Source organism: Paramisgurnus dabryanus, chromosome 1 (assembly GCF_030506205.2).
Source record: "Paramisgurnus dabryanus chromosome 1, PD_genome_1.1, whole genome shotgun sequence".
Lineage (NCBI taxonomy): Eukaryota > Metazoa > Chordata > Actinopteri > Cypriniformes > Cobitidae > Paramisgurnus > Paramisgurnus dabryanus.
In genome coordinates, this window is record NC_133337.1 from 30793268 (window position 1) to 30811060 (window position 17793).

The following is a 17793-nucleotide window of genomic DNA, read 5'->3' on the forward strand; positions in this document are numbered from 1 at the left end:
AAAATGATTTTTTTTGCAGTGTAACATAAAATATATGAAGAGTTTGGTTCCAAAACCCAATAAACAACATAAAAAGAGGCACTCGGCCGAAGGAAAAATGCCGGCTGTTGCTTGTTCTCAAACGACAGCTGCAAGCTTCTGTCATGCTAACACATTGACCCCAGGGGATCTTATGAAAAACTTTCCATTATTTAACTCAAAGTAAAAAAAAATCGAGCAGGACCAAAACATTTTACAGCTGATCACTGTCAAAAAAGTTCAGCGACGACGTCCCAAGCATGACAGCAACAATGACAGTGTTCTTAATATGACAAAGTAAGTGTTTTGATTAATGCCATTAATGTTTATTTTTTAATCAGTGTATATAACATGGCAAAGATGAATGCACATTTTTAAATTGATTCAATAGATTATAGCATTTTCAAAAAAAAAAAACTTGGATTTATTGCATTTTACGGAAAAAATAATCCGTTTTTATAATAAATCTTTGAAAATCAAATTAGGGATTTGATTTTTTTATGTTATTATAAAGATGCTATGTGAAAGTTTGTAACAAAAAATAGTGTTTTTCATCTTGTCACTTTCTTGGTTTAGAAAACATATTTTACCCAAATAATCTATAAGTTTTTATTTCATTTAAATTTAATTTTCCGTACATTATTGTTGCTCTTCTATGCCCCACCTTTCTAAAATGCATAGATTTTTACAAAGCTCATTGTTCTGAAAAGCGAGGCTTGCTCTGATTTGCCAGCTATCCAGTGAGCTATGATTGGCCAAATATCTCAAGGGTGTGACGGAAATGTTACCATATTGAATATCAGCTCCCAAAGCACAGCGTCTCCACGACACGGCGATGTTGGCAACAGCGAAAAATAAAAGTTGTGCCTTCTTTTTTTGCATATACATTTGGGTGGTGTCATGCAAAAATCTTTCCACACAGTGACGTAGATAAAGAGGCATTTTAAGAAGGTTTGGATGTGACTTTACTTTTAGAAAGAATATCTCTTTGAGACTTTGCAACTTTACAGATCGTCTATACGCACAAACCGTTTTCAAAACTCCAAAGACAAAGGAAAACATGAAATCACATCATATGACCCCTTTAATTGCACCATCATGATTCAGTGTGAATACAGTACACATAAACTATACAAAGAAATGCTCATGTCGTGTTATGGTAGACTGTATAGTTTTTCATCTTTCCAATTTCCTTAATGAATACAAATCTTCCTACACACAAAATTTGATTTCTGTCCTCACACCAAACACAAAGGAAGTGAGATAAATTGTGCTTTAGCGCGGTCGTTTGGTTAATGATATCTCAAAGGAACGTACAGCTGTTGATAAAGAACCTCTTCAAAATCTATTCAACTATCTATGTCCTTGAATTATACGCTTTTAAAAATGTGTACAGAACGTCAGCCGATTTAATGACTGCTTGGCAAACCATGGCATGAGGGACTGAATTGTCTAGAGACTAACCTTTGCCAAATACAGGTTAACCAAAACTTTTAAGAAGAAAAATTGTGTATTGTATTGCACGTCAATGTCAATTTTGCTGTGTAGCCTTGAGACTCTTGGCAGAACATGAGAAAGTGCTTTAAAGACCTTCAAAACAGCTTTTAAAATAAAAAAGAAATAAAAATGTTATCATTATTTACTCCTGCAGAACTACAGTCCAAAATACTGTGTGTCAAACCCCTATAGCTTTGTGTGAGGAACAGACAGAAATTCATTTAGTTATTCAGGGGTTATTTCTCCTCTCTCAGCTCTCACACCTCATGCATAATTCTGTATATTCAAATGTGGCGCGTAAAGCCGTTTATTGGCATCAAAGATCAAACCCATTTGGTATTTGTCTATCCGTCCCTTTAAATTTTTTTTTTACGTCTGATATGAGGGAATGTGTCATGTAAGTATTCGATGTATCTTTCATATCCATTAAAAATTAAAGGAAAATTGATGAAGGCCACAAACAATGAGAACAACACGAACGATGCTGAATAATACATAGACGTATGCAGCACTGATGACATTTATTCGTATTCCTCCCGAAGCACAAACAGCCACCCCACTCATCTTCCTCCGAGGGAAATCTGGCATTTGTGCTGTCAGTAAGCAGGAGTGAGTATTGATTGACCGTATATTCAGGGGCAAACCCCCCGAGCTCCCGCGCTCCTGCAGACCTGCCACTAATTTGTCACGAATGTCACGGGCAGCCTGCACAATGCATATCTCCATCTCATTTATGTCTTTTCCTCAATATTTGGAATTCTGATACTTCAAGCGGTGGGTTTGCACCAGGAAAAGTCAGATTGAAGGCACTGTTTCAACTTTTTAAAAGAAATATTTTACCCAAAATGTACACGCAGGTGCTTAAAAAGTTCTTCACAGCAGTGCCATAGAAGAACCATTTTTGGTTGGTATTTTTTTTAGAAACGGCAACATAATACATCCTTTTTATCTAATTATAAGATCAATGCTTTGACTCTTTTCCAATCTGAACTATTAAAATGTACAAACATTTGTCATAACTCATCTTCTAATAGCTTTTATCTGTAAACGTCTCAGACACATGTGCAATATTCCTCACATTAGGCCATGCATTTTTGTGGCAGGTGCAATTTTACTACTACATCATCTCATATATGCTGCTAGTGGCACAGTATACAAAAACAGATAAATAATCTCATTGTCATAAACTGTACAGTCTAAAAATGCTGGGTTACATTCATCCCAGCGTGTGTTTGAAAAGGGACAAAACTAGCCGTTGGATTAAATTAACCCAGAAGATTTTTATATTTCATCCAACAATGGGTTAAAACCAGGGCGTCATGCACCAAATGTTGGCAGTGTGTGAACACAACCACCCTATGATATAAAATTTGTTTTTTAATCTTCATTAAGCAAAGCAGTCTCATTGACATGCCGTTTTGATTCTCTTATCAATGTGAGGTCACAATGATAAAGCCCCACCCACTTATAGTCCTGCCTTACCATAGTTTCCACCTTCAGCGAGTTGAACTTTGTACACTAGATACTATTGTCTCAGACTGTTTTAATCAAATCTATAGCTGTTTGTAAGGGAGGGAGGAGCCGTGGCTCATTTGCATTTAAAAGTACAGACATTAAAACAGCGCGTTTTGGACATGCTATAATAAATGATCTGTTGGGTATTTTGAGCTGAAACTTCACAGAGACATTCTGGGAACACCTGTAAATTATATTACATCTTGTAAAAAGGCCATAATAGGTGCCCTTTAGATCGTTTTTACAGGCGATATTCCCATGGACTACATAGACAAAAAATAATGTAATTGCTATTTTACACTGTAACAAAATTCCGTAGAAATTGCAGCTGGGTTGCCGGTAACTTACCGTAGATTTAAATTTATGTTTTTTACTGGCACAAACAAATTAGCGTCGCACACCTGAAGTCAATAGATGGGTGCGTAGGATAAGACGACAAAAAGTCTCAAAATATACAAAGAACAATTCCCGCACACTATCTGCTTGCTGAAAAAATGTATTTAATGAAAGTTGTGTTGCAACGTTTCGATCAACTGATCTTCATCAGGCAACTGATGAAGATCAGTTGATCGAAAAGTTGCAACGCAACTTTCATTAAATACATTTTTTCAGCAAGCAGATAGTGTGCGGGAATTGTTCTTTGTATGTTTTTTACTGGCAACATTTTGTTCAAAGTTAAATGAACATTAAACATTTACAAGTCTTTGTCTTTATAGAATAAAACAAAAAAACAGCATCAAGCAAAACATTCTGGGAAACAAAATCTGAAGCAAAAAAAAGAAAAAGGTTGATGATGATTCCTGGTTCCCAGAATGCTTTGCATGAGGCTGTTATTGTATAGTTTTATTCTGTAAACATAAAGACTTGCAAGTAAATAACATAAATTTAAATCTGCGGTAAATTACCGGCAACCCAGCTGCAATAACATTGTAATTTCTACGGATTTTTTTACAGTGTACACATTAGTGAAAAACACAGTTTTAAACCATCAACTCATTTAAATGTTACATTGATGCACTCATCAACCAAGTCTGTGAATGGCTTTAATGATCAACACTTCAAAAACAGGGAATAAAAACAAACCTTTGATGCACATAGATCTTATGCTGTATAGATCTATGATGCTGTAATTTTTAATTGTACATTTTAATTTAATTGCATGCAACTTAAAAAAAACTTGTCTATAAAAACATTTATATTAAATAAGTAAGGGATGCATGATATTTGACCTCACAGTCAGAACACATGTCCACGCCCCCTCTAGGGGTAAATATAGATCCATATATTAAGAAATGGACTTTGAACAATTATCTTTGTGCACAACAAGTAGGGTTACCTGAACATCGCAGTAGCTGCTGTGTTTTGAAAGTGTTGCGAGCGTTTGTGATGGTGTTTTGGTCCGCGCCCGTGCACAATGATGGCACCACCGCTGTTCTGTTGCATCTGGGTTTATATAATTACTTAATAATTCATTGCGTCCAGAATGAAGCAAGGGACTAAAACAGTGAAAATCTCTGAGTGAAGTGAATAACTTGTCATATTTTGCATATTTTTAGGTTGCATGTAAAATCCACTTGGTTTAAAAAATCTGAGGGGGCACGTGCACATGACGCCTCTGGTTAAAACAACCCAGCACAGGTTGAATTACAACCCAACAAGTTGGGTTTGTCCCTTTTGACCAAACTCTGAATTGAAAATAACCCAGCATTTCTTATGATGCATTCACACCAGAGGCAGAAGAGGCGGCAAGCGCGAGTGATTTACATGTTAAGTCAATGCAAAGACGTGAATAGGCATCCTGCGGCGCGGTAAGCGCGTATGACGTGACGCGGAAGGCACAAATGGCGCCTTCCGAGTGAGTTGAGTGTTGCCGCGTGATCCGCGCGAGTTGAAAAAAATCTGAACTTCCAGCCGCGTTAACCAATCAGGAGCTAGCAGAGGCAGAAAAACAAAACAACAAAGAAGGACAATCATCATCTCTACATGAGACATCTTCGTACTTTTACAGGAATAAAAAGGATCTTGTTTGAAGAAAGTGAGCAAGGAGGTCGAACAATCTGGTAAGTTTCCTCAATTTGAGCTATATAAGCTCCTCCCATGACGCGAATGTACGTGTGAATGTCTGGAATGACTAGAACTTCATGCGAAAATGAAGCGAGTAAACTCAAAATATTCAAGCGTCGAACTACGCGCAAATAACATGTTTTTGCCGCATCTTTTGCGTCTGTGGTGAACGCACAGTTAGGACACATTTTTAAAAATAAAAATTGCTTTTCAAAGAATGTAAGATATGTTTCAGGTCAAGGCCAGTACATTTTCTTAAATAACCTGGTATGAGCAGGTGTAGCAAAATATCTGTTAGAAGCTGATTATACCAGAACATGCAACTGAGTAAATCAACACAGAAAAAAGTAAGTCTCTTGAACATTTTGCATCTCTACGTTAATTGATTTCTTCTTCCGTACACTTAGAGGACTTTGCTGTAAACTTTTTGTGACGTTTAACAGATTTAGCCAACAAAATGATATTTCTGAATGATCTGAGGCTGGGATTAAGCGGATTTGAAGTGAAAGTTTTTGATGAACGTATAATATGTACCAGGAGCATTCGTATCATCATTTCATTTTTGACAGTGGTGGCGTTTTGCGACTTTTCCTTTACGTAAATGAACTTTGGTTTTACTACAGTTAAAACCATGTTTACTGTAGTAAAACCATTTTGTTTTGCTAACAGTAATCAATACATCACGAAAACATGGTTACTACACTTTTACATTTTTCTTTAGGGTTGCATCTGAGCTCTTCATATTTTCAAGCGACGAAAAGGTTCAACCTAGAACCCAGAAAAAGACCCAGAAAGCTTTAAATGTCACAACCGAACAGCAGGAAAGTGATAAGTATGAGCGATTATGCAATCCTGTGTGAGTAGACTAGAATAGTTACGAGTCCTCTGTGGAATCCGACAGTCTATTTCAACAGGGATGAATTTTCAACTGGCAAGTCATCAATCTACTCAGTCCCTAAACACCTAGACAACCCTGGTATCTCCTTCATCTGCTCTGCTTTCGCTTTTTACTTTCGTTACCCCCCTCCCACCCTCATGGTAACGCTAATGAACAGATTCACACCCGCTGCTGTGTCTCACCGGGGAGCTCAGCGCGGACTTAAGATTCAAAAGAAGGACTCTGAGCATGTTTGTGTGCTCGTAAAGCTTGTCGTACACGAATCTAATGCTTAAAATAGGAAACACACTTTTCTGTATTGAGAAAGCACTGCACATTTTGAGATTGCGTTGATTAAAATGGGGTGGAAAAGCATTTACTAGTGCACTAAAACAATAGAACAGTAGATGCCTGTGGTCTTTAAAATGATTTAGGTTGCCCCTTCTGCAACTAAATGATGCACAAAACTTCAATTCAAATTTCAAAAAAAGGACACAGTGTTGCACCACAATCAAAGGGAAATTCATTAAGGAGCACCATTGGTCCAATTCACAATTTTAAATTACCTTTGGTGTATAAGTGTGTATTAGTACATTTTAACGATATGCAAAAAGGGTCCAAACCCCAGAGTAAACGATGAAACGAGTTATCGTCTCCAAAGTAAATCTCTTTTCTTGGACTACAACAAACACACAGATTGTAGGCAACAGTTTACTTCCTAGGATTGGTAATGTAGACAAGAACGACATTGGCCCTGTCCCAAATGGCGCACTTCATGTGGACTTTCGGTCTCGTGGCCTTAAATTACACGTGCTCGCTTAGTGTACAAGTCCGTAAGGTCTGTCATTTTTACACTTTGAAGTGTGCTCATCAGCGCCTCCTTTGCCCCCTTGATGCGGTCTTCAGCGAAGCCCGCACTGCAGCAGGCTTTGCGCACTTTACCAACCCAGAAGTCCTTGCGAAAGAGCAATCAGACCAATCAGACGACGGAAGGGAGGAGTTCACACTGACAGGCAACTTCTCTACCTATTTCCGGTGTGACGCTCGAGTCTGTCCCAAAATACGAATCCGGTGTACCCGCGTGGACTCGCATCAAGGGTCCCTAAAGTCTGGACTACATGATGTCATCAAAGTGTGTACTCTGAGGAGGACCACAAGTCCGGAGTGTGCTATTTGGGACAGGGCCATTATCATAATTCCTCCCGCTTTGACTCACAGCCTGTAAGTTTACTCCTGTTCACAACCGAATCTTTCAAACAAGGTAAGGAGCGTCACATTTCCTGCTGATGTCCAAGGTATTCAGGCTAATCACAACGTACAGATAAGCTGGCCAATCAGGGACACAGATCTTTTCAAATCCGTGCGTTTCAGGAAGAGAGTGAAATCTGGAGCAACAAAAATTTACGGTATGTCGAAAGTAATGTGTTTTTTAAAACAATAAACTATGCGAACACATTGTACTATACCAAATACACAAAATAAATCGTTTTTTAGCAATTAAATAAGTGCACTTTAAGGGGGCATGTACACAAAGTTGTTTAAACGCGACTGAAAACACCAGCGTTTCTTCAGGTAAGCGTTCAGGTTGCTATGATACTTCTGTTCTGTTTATCAGTAGTTTTACGATACGCCGGTTGGTTGTTGTGGATTTTGTCCCGCCCCTCCTCCACTGTGATTGGACGGCTGAATAAAAAGTGACATTGACAAGGCGAGCGTTTCCCCCACAGTTGACATTTTTTAACTCTGGGCGCTCAGCACTGGGCATGGAAAAAATGACGCCGCTCAGTGTGGACAAAACCCGCCAGCTGCTGGCATTTTTAAAAAGCGCGGTGCTTACATGGAAAATAATTGAAAACATATGCCAGCGTAAACGCCTTGGTTTACATGCCCTTTAAGTGTATCATTATATATTTTTTATTATTTATAACAACATACAATTTTTAATATTAGTGAAAGGCTTTCATATATATTTTATATTATTGTAAAAAAAAATAAGTTTGTCAATATTTTTTTAAGTTATTTTTAAATGCATTATTACAATGTTTAAAAGTGATGTTGAATTTATAAAGCTATAATTTATCATTTAAAGCTATCAAGTATTTATGATAGTTTTTAAATCAATTTTAAAACGTTCTTCAAGATTTTTATTTGACCGAGAGTGCAAATTCAGCCGAAAACAATTTTAATGAGAAGAAAGCTTTGGAGAAATTGCTTTGGCATCTTAATCAGGATAAAATAGAGGTCTTGTGTTTCACAATAAGGGTAGACGTTTAACAGCTAAATGCTAATTAGCTTTACCTCATTAAACATGATGAGAAACGGCTTTGGAATACACAAAACCCAACAAAGCAGATATAATCAGACCGCCTAAATAAACATTGTATCCATCGAGAGTAAAAGCACTAGCAGTTTGAAATCTCACACTTTTACTGTATGCTCCTCCTCTCCTCACCACTAAAGCATGTCAAGAAATTCTCATTCAAAATTTATATGGCTAGAGTCCCAATCTCGCATTTATTATGAATAAATACTACTGAAGAATGACATATAAAAAAACAGCTCATCCAAAATAAAAATGCTCCCATCATTTATATAGCCTCATATTGGGTACTGTGAAGTCATAACCATAAATATCCCATGACACTGAACCGAGTGCATGTCATATGGACCACTTTTATGATTTTGTGCTCGTGCATCCATTTTGAAGCTTCTGGTTCGTATTCACTTTCATGCATATCAACAAGAGCAATCAGAATCAGAAAGAAAATGAAAGAAAATCATACAAATATGCAAAAACATGAGTGTGAATAAATAATTTTTCATTTTTAAGAGCACTGTTCCTTTAAGGTGTTCGGAGATTGCACCCACTTTATTTCTGCAAGACTGCAAGTTGAAGGTGCTTACATGCCCTTGATATTCACCCATCACATAAAGTATTAACAAGTAGCCTGCAGAAAAGTCTTGTTTAAGAGGAAGGACCCCCGAGCCTGGGGCGTTTAACCCCCAAGGACCCGCTGTAATTGGGTTTTCCTTTGTGAACACAGAGCGTTAAGGATCGGAGCCAATCCGATGGATGCCCATCTTCTAAGAAGTAAATGCTAAAATATAAAAAGTAAGCGACTCCCTACAGCTTCCTTTCAAGGGAAGATAAAAAGAGCTTTGCAGCATTTCTATTCAGAAAGTCTCTACAGCAGGATATTTGATAGAGAAGATAATTCCCGCTCTCCGTGGTTCACTCGATTACTCTCATTAAAGCACAGAATACCAATAAAAACACACTGCAGTTATCAAACCATTTTTTTTTACCAGGAGTATAATATTCCCTGAACTAATGGATTACTTTGTATATACCTAACTGGTAGGGAACATTATAGAAAAGTTGCCCGCATGCTCCAACGTTAAGTAGGTACATAGTGAGAGAAAGCAAGAGAGAGAGACTTACTGACAAAGACGAAGAGTTTAATAACGAAATTCCTCTGGTGAGGCATACAGGGTTTCAAAGTCTTTTCTTTTTCTTCTAATGTTTGTTTGTGTAACATTTATCCTCGCTGTGCTTTTGTCATAACATTACATTTGCCCTCAGAGAAAGACAGACTCACAAGGGAGAAACAGTGAGAGATTACAGCCGTGCACAAAACAACTATGAGGCATACACAATATATCTCTCTCTTAAACATATATAAGAGCCGTAAAACCATCCGTTTAACTGAGTCGAAATCAGCTTAAGGGTAAAATCACTGTTGTGCGTGCCTAAAACCCTCCTAAGGGAATCTGTAAGACTCAAAAACAATTTAAAGTTAATATTAGGAGAGATAAGAAAGTAAAAACGGTTATAATTGGATTGGCAATCATGTTAATGGATGTTAAACGACAGAGCTGATATCATCTGAATCAGCAGGTTCTCGTATAATTTCACATATAACATCCATACAGTTTTACGACACACTTAAAATGTCATGGTTGGGAGATGGGGAGGGATGTTATGCTACTTTGCAAATTAAGGTGTAGTTCACACATGTCTTTAATTAAAAAAAATCTCATCCACACAAACAGGGTTAAAAAATAAATCTCAAGCAAAAACACGCTATGTAGCAATGTCGAGAGCATGCCAAACCAGCTGGTGGCGATATAACCCTAAAATGTGATTTATACTTCTGCGTAAGACCTACACCCTCCCTACGCGTAGCTCTGCGTACCTCTTCAAAAACCAGTGTTGCCAACTATTTTCTATGGAAAGTAAGCTAAAGCTTGCTTGAAAAGTCGCTAAATGTCGCTAGATTACGTCATTGCGTAATTAGCATAACAGTGACATCATCACGTCGTATTTGCATTCTTACTACATTGGCTTTTTCACGTTCCCTTTCTCTCTGAACGGTCACAAATGTAATTTTAGTACACATGAATGCGTAAAAATGTTTTCTCGTTCGTTTATCTGCTACTGTTCTCATAAAACGATATATGTAGATATGTCGCTAGTCGCTTTTTTGAAAATAAGTCGCTAAAGGGGTCTGAAAAGTCGCTAAATGTAGCGACAAGTTTGCCAAGTTGGCAACACTGTCAAAAACTTAACAACGCATCCGTACTTTCTGCATTAGCGTAAATTACAAACACTAGTTCACAAATACAACATAGCCATGAATCTGTGTGTGTCAACCTGTATTCTCTCCAAAAACAGTGAGCAAACTACACATTTTTTCCTTCCTTCTTTCTCTCTCTCTCTCTCTCTCTCTCTCTCCATCTCTTCACCAGCTGTCTCTTTTAGTCCCATACCTCCTCACTTCCTCTCCATCCGTTCACCATCCCTCTGTCATTCACACAGGAACAAGTGGGTGGTGTGCAGATGCCCTACTGGCTAATAGTGTGCAAAAATGCCCTGAAGTCTCTATCACACAGTCGGAGACACACACACATTGATCTCGAGAGCCATAATACACTGAATCTTTTCCATAGAAGGACTTACAGTGCCTTCCAGCATTTGGACATTGCTGATAGTAAAAAAAACCTGGTAAAAATCACATATACTCACACCGATATGTGGAGCATGATTTTGGGGCAGTGGGATTTCAATGTGGGCGGGGCTAGAAGAGATGAGTTTTTTCATTTAAAAGGACACTCCACTTTTTTTGAAAATATGCTCATTTTCCAGCTCCCCTAGAGTTTGTTTTTTACCGTTTTGGAATCCATTCAGCAGATCTCCAGGTCTGGCGGTGCCACTTTTAGCATAGCTTAGCATAATCCATTGAATCTGATTAGACCATTAGCATCGCACTAAAAAGTAACCAAAGAGATTCGATATTTTTCCTATTTACAACTTGACTCTTTCTGTAGTGTGCTAAGAGTGACGGAAAATTAAAAGATGCAATTTTCTAAGCCGATATGTCTAGGAACTATACTCTCATTCTGGCATAGTAACTTTCAATAGCAGGGGACTATTTTCAGGCAGTGTGTAATATCATTGCATCCATGTTACGGCAGCAAATCCTGCAGCCATGTTACGGCAGCAAAGTCCTTGATTATTACGCCCGACATGTTTGTCCTCCTCTATGCGTTTCGAAAGGGAGGGGTTAGCTGTAGACTGAGCCGTTGGTTGAAATTCACAGTCTCACTGCAAGATGGCGCTAAAAATCTGCACAATGCACCTTTTAAAGGATTATACTGACTTAAATTTCGGATTGGATAGGTCACATTGTAGCTTTACACTTTAAAACCTTCTGCCTGGTTAACACAGCTGTAAACAGTCATGGACCAGTATCACAAATATTTTGTACACTTGTACCTGAATGGATCTTACCTGTCTCGCATATTTTTCCGGTGAAGCCTTGCTGGCATACACAGGTATCAGGAGAGACGCAGGAGCCACCATTGAGACACTGGCCCTCGCAAAGAGCTGGGAACCAATCACAAGAAGCATAAGCAAAATGCTTTTCTAATTATAAAATGAAATTCTGCATACTTAAGGTTTCTGATGAGGAATTAATAAATGTGTAAACGTGCTTGGATGTCAAAATTCACAGTATTTTCATACAAAGAGAATGATCAAATAAAATTGACCACTAATATAGACCTAATAGTGCTTGGTAATTGGTATTGTAAATCACAACATTTTACTAGTGTTGGTATGGAGTACTAAAAAGTTGGTTTGTTTTTTATGTTTGACCTCACCTTTACAGACCGTGCCGTTACCCACGTACCCCGGCTTACAGGAGCAGCTGTGTCCACCAACCGTATTGAAGCAAAGGGCGTTTTCATCACAGGTGTTTATTCCATGCACACACTCGTCTCTCTCTTAAAGACAAACAAACAAACAAACGAAAAATATAAGGAATGGGAGTCAGTGAGTGTGGTTTGCACACTTTTAATAAACTTTTCACATGATCTGCATTCTTGTTCCTTCTAGCTTGCGGCTCATCTCTGTGGGAATACATTTCTGCCATGCAAACAGGTAGAAGAAAAGAGAATAAAAAGACTGAAAGTGATTTGTGTCAGATGTGTATGAACACAGTGCTTAGGGAATAGCTGGCACTGTCGTACTGAAACAATATGGAAGTCTTTGTGGAAGGTTGTCTGCACATCTGAGGTGCTGTCAGACTTTTTGCACTTACAGTATATTGTAGCCCCACTATAAATGAAAGGCAAAGGCTCAAAGTTTCACATACTGGGTTATTTTGTTGTATTGGACTACAATGAGTTGGTAAATATTCAGTTTTATGGAAACTATATGAAACTATATAAAACTATATATACCACATCATTCAACGCAATCTCTTGACAATTCGTATGCATACCAGGTGGCTATTTTTTATAAATTCCTACGACTACATTCGTATGTTTTTGTGCGATTTGCTTTCGCCCCTGGTATGTTGATGTTAGGGCAAGGGTGTTATTTTTTTTAATAATCATATGTTTTTGTACGATTTACTTTGTACGAATTCATACGTTAAATACTGCACATACGAATTCCCTTGAGCTTAGGCTGCATAATTTTTAGGGTTTTTGATTACTTCGAGCCATAAACAGAAGAAAAAGAACCTCAAGCCTATTTTGCGAATTTATAATTTTTTTTCTAAATTTAGCATTTCCAGTACTTATTTATAATGCGATACTTCAAAATGCGCATAAAAGCAAAGGGGTTGGAATGCAATTCAATATCATTCAATGCAATCTCATGACAATTCGTATGCATTTTACGAGGTTCCCAGTTTTAATAAGTTCGTACCACTACATTGTATGTTTTTGTGCAATTTGCTTTCGCCCCTGTAACGTTGGTGTTTTTGGGTTGAGGGAGGGGTTTCATTATTGTTTTTTTCATACGTTTTTATACGATTTACCTTGTACGAATTGATACGAAACGTGAAATACTGTATGTACAAGTTCCCGTGAGTTCAGGCTGAATAATTTTTGTATATTTGATCATTTCGAGCCATACACAAAACAAAAGCACCTCAATAGTTTAAAAACATTTTTGCGAATTAAGAGATTTTTTCCTAAATTTGGCGTTTCCATCACTCGTTTCTGATGCGATACCTCAAAATGTGCACAATTCACACAATTTACAAAGTGGCTATTTTTAATAAATTCGTACAAACAAATTCGTATGGTTTTGTGCAATTTGCTTTCGCCCCGTGACGTTGGTGTTAGTTCTTTATTGTTTTTTAATAATCATACGTATTTGTACGATTCACTTCATATGAATTTATACGAATTGTAAAGTACGTACAAATTCCCGTGAGATCAGGCTGTATTATTTTAGAAAAAAAGCACCTCAAGCGAGTGAAAAAAAAACTTTTTCGCGAATTAAGGGATTTTATTTGAAATTTGGCATTTCCATCACTTGTCTGATGCAATACTTCAAAATGCGCATAAAAGCAAGGGGTTGGAAACATAGCTGGTAAAATGTCCTCATGTGTATTTCACCTTGGGAGAAAACTTTCCCAAACCTTGCACTTGCCATGCAAGGCCATGCAAACAGGTAAAAAAATCGGTGATCTCCATAAATGTATTATTAATGTATTTGTCTATGTAATAAACGACTAATGGATAACAGAGACGTAACATTGAGCTAAATTTGTTTTTGTTTATCTACAGTATATATGAAAAAAAGTAAAGACCCATCGGGAATAAAAGTTTAGGCCAATAAACAATTCTGTCCAATATTAATCTTCATCACCCCCCGTTGCCGGCTCTGTTTATCTCAATCAGTGATATTACACTCATGCCAAGAGAAGAGGTTTTGTGTTTGTGTAATTTCTCATGTGCTCTGGGTGTAAGCTCATCTGTCTGTAACAGCTAAAGTGACATCAATTATCTTTCTGAATACTCACATTAACACACTAAAGCTGTTTTCTCCTTCTCTTTCACACATATTCACTCGCTGTGACTCAGATCTGGCCACGAAGGATCCACCAGGTGAAAAACACAAAGTGACTCTATCTCTCTCTCACAGTTGCAGTAATCATTCATATTTATACAGATATAACTTAGATATATTTAAAGGGATAGTTCATCCAAAAATAAAAATAATGTCATTAATGACTCACCCTCATGTCGTTACAAAGACATTCATCTTCGGGACACAGTTTCAGATGTTTTAGATTTACACAGAGAGCTTGTTGATCCTTCATTGAAAATCTATGTATGGTATACTGTCCATGTCCAGAAAGGTAATAAAAACATCATCAAAGTAGTCCATGTGACATCAGTGGGTCAGTTAGAATGTGTTGAAGCGTCGAAAAATACATTTTGGTCCAAAAATTACAAAAATTAAAACTTTATTCAGCATTGTCTTCTCTTCCGCGTCTGTTGTGAAGCGCATGCGCGAGATGACTTGTTATCCTCAGACATGTTTGCAACGTTGCAACTTACAGCGTGCGTCTCCATCAGACTGTAAACGAAGCCCGGGCGCACAAAAAAAAACAAACAGCTGGGGCGCACCAGATAACATGTCAGTCGCGTCGTACGTCAGCCGCGTCGTACGTCAACCGCGTCACTGCAGTCACGTGACTTTAGTTTCAATGAAGGATCAACAAGCTCTCGGACTAAATATAAAACATCTTAAACTGTGTTCCGAAGACAAACGGAGGTCTTACGAGTTTGAAACGTTTGGAGTCATTAATGACATTATTTTCATTTTGTGGGTGAACTATCCCTTTAAGTATATATGAAGTATATTTTAAAAATCTAAACTATCAAATGTACTTATACTGTCAGAAAAAAATGGCGCCAAGCTGCCATTGTAACTGTACCCTTTCAAAAAAGTACACATTTGCACATAAAGAGTTCATATTAGTATCTCAGAGGTACATATTGGTACAAATTTTATACATATCTGTACCTAAATGGTAAATATTACAACATTTTAAAAGGGTATAGGGTAAAATATATATGTGATGCTGGACCACAAAACCAGTAATAAGTCGCACGTGTATATTACCAATAGCCAATACATGGTATGGATCAAAATTATCTTTTTATTTTCAAAGATCATGTTGCATAAATATATTTTCTCTATACTAATTTTTTTCCAGATCAGATTCCAGATTTTCAAATAGTTATATCTCAGCTAAATATTGTCCTATGACTGGTCTTATGGTCCAGGGTCACATATTGGAATATTTTTATTTAAATTATTGCATTACCAAAAAAATGTGTTTGTTGTTTAGGTATAAACATCACAATATTATTTTGTAACATTTTGGTGTACGACAAAAAAACAACTAAACCTGATTTTCTAAACAATTTAAAAGAACATTTAGGACAAACTAAAACAGATGTATAAGTAGAAACCTGACTAGATTTCTTAACAAGAAAAATAGCAAACCCCACAGGGGGTTATTAAAATAAAATTTGTCATTTGCTTTTTTGGTCATGTTACTATTTATAATATTTACAGTATATAGTTATATCATTTGTTTGTGCTATTTTGAAATAAGTATATTTATCTTGTTTTACAGATTTAGCTGTTCTAAACTGGAAAACAAGATCTTTCATTTCTCTTTCGATCATCAGGTCTGTCTGGTGTGGTGTATCTACGCTCCATCTTCACAAACTCATCCTCCAGTGAACCAAAACTGTCTAATCAACTTCAGTCATAAATCTTACAACACAGATCTAGGAATTGCCTGAAATCGATCTTGGAGTCTCATTAAAATCTCATTGGAAATTTCATTAAATCATCTCATTAAAATGCTCTTTAACTGATGAATGATGCTGATTGGCTGGGTCTTTTTATGCCGGGATTCCTCATCTATGAACATCTCATGATGCATTACCAGCCGAACCAGCCAAAGATCCTTCACTAACAAATATCACGTAATTACTCTGAGCTTCCATTCAAACTGAACTAAAGACAGAAAAGAGTATCGTATCTGATCCGGCTTTGGGATTCAAATAGTCATCGAGCTGATTTTAAAACTTTGAGGTAGCGCAAGCTGACGAAATCGTTCTTAAAATCATTTATTATTCATTTTGAAAACTGTATAACTTTCTTTCTCCTATAGAGAACACAGATTAAACATTTATGACAGTACGTCCAAGCTGCTTCTTACAAAAGTGAATGGTGAACGTGCCCGTCATATTTCACCAGAATAATCTCCTAAATCTCAGTCTGTTCCTCACACAAGGCCATCATATAGCTAAGGATTGCATTAGGATCGTATAGATCACTTTTATGATCCCTGTGCACCCCGGTCCTCATTCAGTTTAATTTTATGAAAAGCTGTGGCATAGAACTTGTTCGGTTTAACTTACTATAAGAAAGAATATGCCGGTTTGGCATGACAATGGATTAAATAAATAAAAGATGACAGTATGCTGCATGAGCTACCCATGACAACGGAGGTGATATTTCGTAGACCAGCCTTTTGAAGACACATTTACACCGACAACGCTGTCCAGAACAGCACATTAAAGAGCTGATTGGAGACTAACATCCTTTTAAAGATTAACATCTACCGACTGATCATGAAGAACTAATGAGGTGTCACATGGGAGAGAGATATAAAGAGAGAGAGAGAGAGAGAGAGAGAGAGAGAGAGAGAGAGAGAGACTTATTACCTCCATTACAATTTTGGGGGTTTCGACAACTAATGACTGGTAGCTTTCATGTAAATGACAAAACATCTTATTATGCCTACAACGTTGCTCATTGCTAAGGATTTAATTATCATGAAAGCATGCCAAAGCTTTAATGAACAGATATGGGAACCACGGAGAGCAATTCCAATAATTATAGTAATTCCAATAACTTCTGATGTTATAAATTACAATAAGATCGACTGATTAAAAGCTTTCTCATGTATGTCAGGTGAGGTTTATTCAAGTTAAACATTCAAATCAATTCCAATTTCCAACAGATGTGACCGCAGCCTGCAGATTATCTCGTAATAATCCTGCGGGCAAAATATGCTGTTATTTTTTCTGGATGTGACTGCATGAATAATTGAAAATAATAATGGTTTGCTGGTACTGGGATTCGGCAGCCTTACTCAGACACTCCCAGTAATTACAGGAGCAGATACGGAGCTGTCAGGCAATTAACAACAAATACAGAATTTCAGCCAATCAGCAACATATACACAGCTTTTATCTCATTAATATATATAAACACAGATGTCTCATTAGCAGCTGTTTCTATGGGATGCTATACACAAGTCTTTTACAGTATATTCTGGAAAGGGTCATTGGAATAGATTTGGTTGCTATCCTGCCCAGCCGGTGCGTGAGTACTCGACAGCAAGCTGACTGTGCACCCACTGTAGTAATATGCAATTAAAATGATCAAAAGTCGCGTACTATTGTGTATTGATTTCTGAGCCAAACATTAT

General features: G+C 37.3%; 1 protein-coding gene across 1 annotated transcript in view; it reads right to left on the minus strand.

The window, feature by feature from the left end:
- nell2b (neural EGFL like 2b) overlaps positions 1–17793 on the minus strand; it is a 59507-nt gene that overhangs the window by 14058 nt on the left and 27656 nt on the right. The window contains exons 14-15 of the mRNA XM_065289792.2: positions 12134–12256; positions 11763–11858 (exon numbers count right to left, since the gene is read on the minus strand). Of these exons, the coding sequence (XP_065145864.1) occupies positions 11763–11858; positions 12134–12256 (219 nt within the window). The remainder of the gene's footprint in view (positions 1–11762; positions 11859–12133; positions 12257–17793) is intronic.